Source organism: Crocodylus porosus, unplaced genomic scaffold (genome assembly GCF_001723895.1).
Source record: "Crocodylus porosus isolate Cpor-Errol unplaced genomic scaffold, CroPor_comp1, whole genome shotgun sequence".
In the NCBI taxonomy this organism is placed as follows: domain Eukaryota; kingdom Metazoa; phylum Chordata; order Crocodylia; family Crocodylidae; genus Crocodylus; species Crocodylus porosus.
This window is the reverse complement of record NW_017728914.1, coordinates 26,353,204-26,358,978: the sequence shown is the minus strand read 5'-3', so window position 1 is coordinate 26,358,978 and position 5,775 is coordinate 26,353,204. Positions and strand designations below refer to the sequence as shown.

Below are 5,775 nucleotides of genomic sequence, written 5' to 3'. Positions count from 1 at the left end.
TGGCATTCATTGAACAACAGATGAAACCTAATACAGCAGTGTATCGGGCATGTTGCTTCCAGCTGCCAAGAGAATTCTAACCAGTAACTATTCCAAGTTTTAGCCCATTCTAGACTTACCCTATAGAAAGGGACAAGGGATGACAAATAAAGGAAATCAATGTTCATCTTATTGGGATATTATGGTTGTCATTAGACATCAAGTTAATTGAATTTTCTTTCACTTATTCCATCAAAGACCATTCCATGTGTCAATATCATTACCATTAACTCAAATTTTTTAAAAGCATGGATTATTGCTTAAAGTACTATGCCATTCACTAGAGAGCTCACCTCAAATTGTTAGTACTCCATTCATGTTTATACCAGTATTAGCCAACACAACTTCCACCCAAATCAACCCTCCCTTGATACACGGTATGCAAGGAATGCAGTCATCCAACTCCATATTTCTTAACATCTTCAACATTTGTCCATTTCTCCTCCATAAATTCTCCCCAATGGGTCTGTGTTATGAATATGCTCATCTTCCTTCTCTGACCATAATGGATATAGGTAATGGGCCTGATGCCCTGCACTGTATATAGTCATATGACCAAGTCCTTGAACTTACTTTATACTCATTGTTCATCTCTGCAAATCATAGAAGTCCCAGGGCAAAAGGAAATCTGGCTTATTGTGTGCCTGGCTAGAATTCATGCCTACCTCAAAGTCATCATAAAGGACAAGATGGAAAATATGCTCAAATCTATCCAAGCACGTGCTTAAGTTATGCTTGCCAGCTGCACCTTTGAACTCCCAGTCCTTCACCTGCAGTTAAGAACAAAGTGTTGTACAAAGGAAGTACCTACCCTCAGGGAAGGAATGGTTTAGTATTTTGGGGTGTAGCCTTCACCTTTTTTAATTGGAACAATATGGACAAAAGACTGTCCGATACAGTTATTCTCCAGGGACTTTAGAAAGTCATAAAGATGGAAGATGATGAATTCATTATTTTTCCAAGTAAAAGTGAAAAGCTTTATTTAAGTAGAGGAAGCTCTGGCCTACTTACTGAGGTCCTTATTCAGGCTACACATCCATTTTGATACCAAGTCAGTTAGAGGCAACACTCCAGCCAGTTTACAATACAGCAAATTCTTTGACCATTAACTCTTACTCTACAAGCAGGGCTTCTAGGTGGGGCCCCAACATAGGTCAAGAATGACATTAGGCAGGCACTACACATTTTGGGACAGATTTCCAGCTACTGCAAGCCATTTCCTCCCTTGGCCTTGCAGCTTAATTTTCAGGGTATGCATTAGAAGTTCTTTTGATATGGCACTGAGTACCCTCAACTCCTCCCCCCAGAAGATGCAGGGTCAGTGCACCCTGCTGAAAGAGCTCCAGCTGGGGCTCTAGCCCAAATCTGAACATCAGCATCTCCAAACCAAGTTAACAATCCATGCCCATATCTCCAGGCAGCCAAAGAGATAAACACTGATACAGTCATTAAAGTCACACAGACAGTAAAAGCACCACTTCTTTTGAAAGGCCATTTATTTTTGTGGTAAAACTTGCAATCCATAGAAATACAATAAAATCAACATGTACACACAAAAAAAAAACAAAAAACATTTTTTAAAAACTTTGGTTTGATGAAATATTTAACATCCAAATCATCTGAGGTACGAAAGGCACAAGACCAGGAATTCAAATGCATTCAGTCACCAAAGAGCATTGTTTGCACTGCTGTTACAGAGGAAAGAAATTGGGAGCATGGGGGAAAAAGGTAAGGATGGGAATCAAGGGAAGACAGGGATGGGAGAGAATATCAGTCAGCAAACTCTGCAAGTAGACAAGGCCTGTTGCTTCTTTCACTTAGAGATGTTAGACATTTTTCTTTTTTAAAAAAAGTGCCAGGGTTCATTGATAATAGAAGATGGATCATTTCTTAGAAATGAACTGGAAGAACAAACGAGAGAAGAGAAGACAGACAAACAGAAAAATGCATAGCCGGGTGGATTTCAGTCGACTTCTGTTCTGCCGCAAGGTCTTAAGAATTCATTCCCTCTTTCATGGAACCACTTGTTTGAAACTGCAAAACAAGGAAGTAAAAACCCGTGTCTGGATTAACAAAGCAAGGGGAGTGACTTGGATGCTATGCTCCTCCTTCTCCTCCCCTTCCTCACAAGGGATGGGATGATTCAGGGAGCAAGGAGGAAGGTACTTCTCCAAATCCAAACAACTTGAAGCAGCACAAGGAACATCCCCCCAAGTATCATTCCACCAAGGCTGGGAGCACTCTGCAGTCTGCTCCGGCAAGGTCCCTGCCACACCCTGAAATGCCCGTGCTAAGATGGGAGAGCAAACTATGCCCATGCTAAGGTGGGAGAGCAACTAGCTATTTCCATGTAGCTAAGACACACCTTTCTTCCCAAAAAGATATATGGCCATCATTTCCAAGGTCACAAACATGACCATCTAAGGGCTAACCGTAGAATTTAACTTGGTTTGTCTAACAGCATCTGCATCTATTTGCTTCTACAACATAGAATAAATATCTTCTATTCCAATCAGAGGGTGGAAAAAATATTCCAGGGCAAGGATGAAGTTAACCATGCCGGGGTACAGGGAGAATTCTAACCGCTTTATGTAGGGCAATTTGAACAGACCAGAGCAATCCTAACTGCACTGCAGAAACTGTTCCTCTTTCTATGTTGTTTCATCTTCACTTTATTACATCTGAAAGTTCTGGAGGTGCCAGCACAGCAAAAGTAGATCAGATACTACTCAACCAACCATGCTGTCATTTTCCAGAACATCAGGTCAATAAATTAAGCACGTTTCCTGGGGCTGCAGCCAAGAAAGTATCCGTTTAAAAAAGAATTTGGCTCTAATTTTAGGAGCACTCATCTTGACTTCAGGTACACTATTCTATTCAAGATGAAGTCCATGAGTACAGTTTTGCAGGAACAAGACCCTGATCTCTAACCACCCTGGATTTTCAAGTTGGCACTTAAAGGAGATGTATCACCCTGAAATAGCAGAATTTCCTTTCCTTTGGGTTGTCAATATGGTTAAAATAACTTCAAGGACACTGAGTAGTAAATGCAATAATTGAGATCAAAGGTAATATTGCATCTAAAATGTTATGCCACACTGATGATGTCATTTGTATTTATGATGCATAGTGGAGTCCTGCTTGGCAAGACCAGCATTACAGAACTGCTGTACAAGACATTCAGCAAATTATTTTCTTTAATATATCTTCATAAAAATCTCTTTTTTTTAAAAAAACTGCTGAAGTCAATTAGAGAACAATTACTTACCCCATTTACACCCAACTAGTACTGGACAAGCTGCATGCCTTGTTCTATAATCACCCTCACCACTTCTGAAAAGATTATACCAGAACACTGCGGTACCCTGAAAAGTGAAAGCAAGCTTGTATTAAATAAAATGCAATGGATTCATGCTTGTATTAAATGAAATGTAGGATTTCAGAATGCTTCCAAAGGCCTGCAGATGTAAAGTGTGCAAGTGTACCTGGCACTTGGTTTCTTAAAAGTTCACTGCTGGCAGGGGTACAAAATAGTTTTAATCCCAAATTAAGGATTGGCTTCACCTCTTTCTGCTAGTCTAAATGTTTTCTGGTTTATTCGTATGATTGTGCTATGACCCAGCATAAAGAGCCATTGTACTGGCTGATATGAGAACTCGGGAAACATAAACTCAGGAGTGTCAGTGAGTTGGGAATCTAAGTCACTAAGAACTAAGAACAGGCAACAAGGAGCCCTGGAACAGAGAAATCTGAAGTAGTGCCTTGCTAAAGTAGCTCACGCTGAAGTATATATTTGTTTGGATTTAAATGAAAGGAAGTCCCCAGGAAAGAGGAGATAAGCATTTTCTGTGTTTTGAGCAGAGTAAGCTGACCTGCATGCAATTCCCTTTTTGTTAAAGGAGCAGCTCTATGCAGTGTTTGGACTGTGTACAGCAAAAGACTAGTTACTCAAAATTAGGGATCCTTGTCTCTATACAGCATCACATAAGTCTGCAGCAGGGCGGGCATTTACTTGGGCTGGCAGACCACACAGGGAACTGTCATGGGCTAGTCAGTACCCTTCCCTCCTCGTAACAGCCTGGAGCCCACATGTACTGCAGCTCCTCCCTGGCCACTAGCGCCCAGCAGCATCGGCGTACACAGCCCCAGCCCATCCTGCACCTGCTCCAGCCAGAGTGGAGCAGCTCTGGACCAGCTGAGCTGGGACCCATGTGCACAACCTTGACCCCAGCCCACCCCATGCCTGCTCCAAACCTGCCCGCCCATGCTGAGCAGCAGTGGCAATAACAGCAGCTGGGCAGAAGCTGCTGCTGGGCACAGGGGAAAATGGCCACCTCGCCCTCACTGCTGCTGGGCCATTCTTGCTGCAGCCACTCAGAGCCCCTGCCTGGGCTGCCCTGTGGCTCCTCTCCAATGCCACCGCTGCCCTGCTGAATGGCCCAGAGGTGGTGGTGACACCAGCAGAGCGAAGCTGCAGGGCAGCCCAGGTGCAGGCTTCAGGCAGCTGCAGCCAGAAGGGCCTGGCAGCAGCAAGGGGGAGGTGGCTGTTTTTCCTCCATGCTCAGCAACAGCTTTTGCCTGGGTGCCACTCACTGTGGGCAGGCCATGGCCGGGGCTGTGTGCATAGGTCCTGGCTGGTCCGGAGCAGGCACGGGCTAGGTTGGGGTCAGGGTTGTGTGCATAGGTCCCTACCAGTACCACGGAGCTGGGGCCAGTGGCGGCAGCAGCTGGAAGGAACTGCTGTCACCTGGACTACCTGAAAATGCAGTCCAGCTGTAGAGTTACCACAGTCCCACTACACGCCTGGGAAGGCCATATGCACCATGGGCCAGGTGGGACTGAGGGCCAGGTGGGACTGAGGGACCTGCCAGGAGTTGGAAAAAGTCCCTCAATGGGCTGAATGCAGCCCACAGGCCGTATTTTGCCACCCTCTGGTCTAAAGTCTAGGACAGCCCCTAAGTCCACTGTTATGTCCATGCTAGCTGGCTTGCTAAAAATGTATGGAATAAACAACGTTCAGGTTAACAGACAAGAGGGAGAGAAACAAAGATAAGCCAGTTTTACCTTTCGGGGCCAAATTGCAGCCCCAAAATCTGGGAAAACTGTGGCACCTCCAGCTTCTACATCGCTCATCTGAGAAAATAAGTAACCACAATGCATACATGTTAAGATAGTATCACTATCACTGAATAGTTACTAACATACCCACAGCACTTGCAAGAACAGAAAGCTATAATTCACATGCTCTATAAAAAGATACTAGCCAGAAAAGGATGCTGAATTCTGAGAATGAGCATCTCTTCAGGCACATAGCACCGGGATATTTTTGTTCACTCCAAGTTACTCATGAATTTGCTATACAAATAACTTCTGCTGTATGAGTTCTGTACTTTGCCATTATGAAGCTACCCATTGTAAATAAATCGATAGTGTAAATTGGTTTGAAAAAAATTCTCTGCAACTTTTTATAATCCAATTAACAAAAGGATAAATAACAAGTTTCTGTTTCACCACACATTTCCTTTGCAAATTGGAACCACATCCTTTGAATTGGTTTACACCATTTACTTGTAAGGACTCCTAAGCAGTTGACAGAGATACAATGTACCACAAGGAAACTGCACACTCTGCTTTCTGCACATCCAGATCGGGATGTCCATAAACAGTACCAGAAATGCCACTTGCAATGGGTCCTTTGTTCTTCATTTTGCTGCTCCCCCCCGTCCCCAAACTGCC

General features: G+C 43.8%; 1 protein-coding gene across 3 annotated transcripts in view; it reads right to left on the bottom strand.

The window, feature by feature from the left end:
* Positions 1–1,512: 1,512 nt before the first annotated feature.
* Positions 1,513–5,775, bottom strand: part of P4HA2 (prolyl 4-hydroxylase subunit alpha 2) — a 50,640-nt gene continuing 46,377 nt past the window's right edge. For all 3 annotated transcript variants that reach the window (XM_019535047.1, XM_019535045.1, XM_019535046.1), the window contains 3 exons: positions 5,104–5,172; positions 3,308–3,404; positions 1,513–2,073 (listed from right to left, as the gene is read on the bottom strand). In XM_019535047.1, the coding sequence (XP_019390592.1) occupies positions 2,003–2,073; positions 3,308–3,404; positions 5,104–5,172 (237 nt within the window). In that variant the 3' untranslated portion in view covers positions 1,513–2,002. The remainder of the gene's footprint in view (positions 2,074–3,307; positions 3,405–5,103; positions 5,173–5,775) is intronic.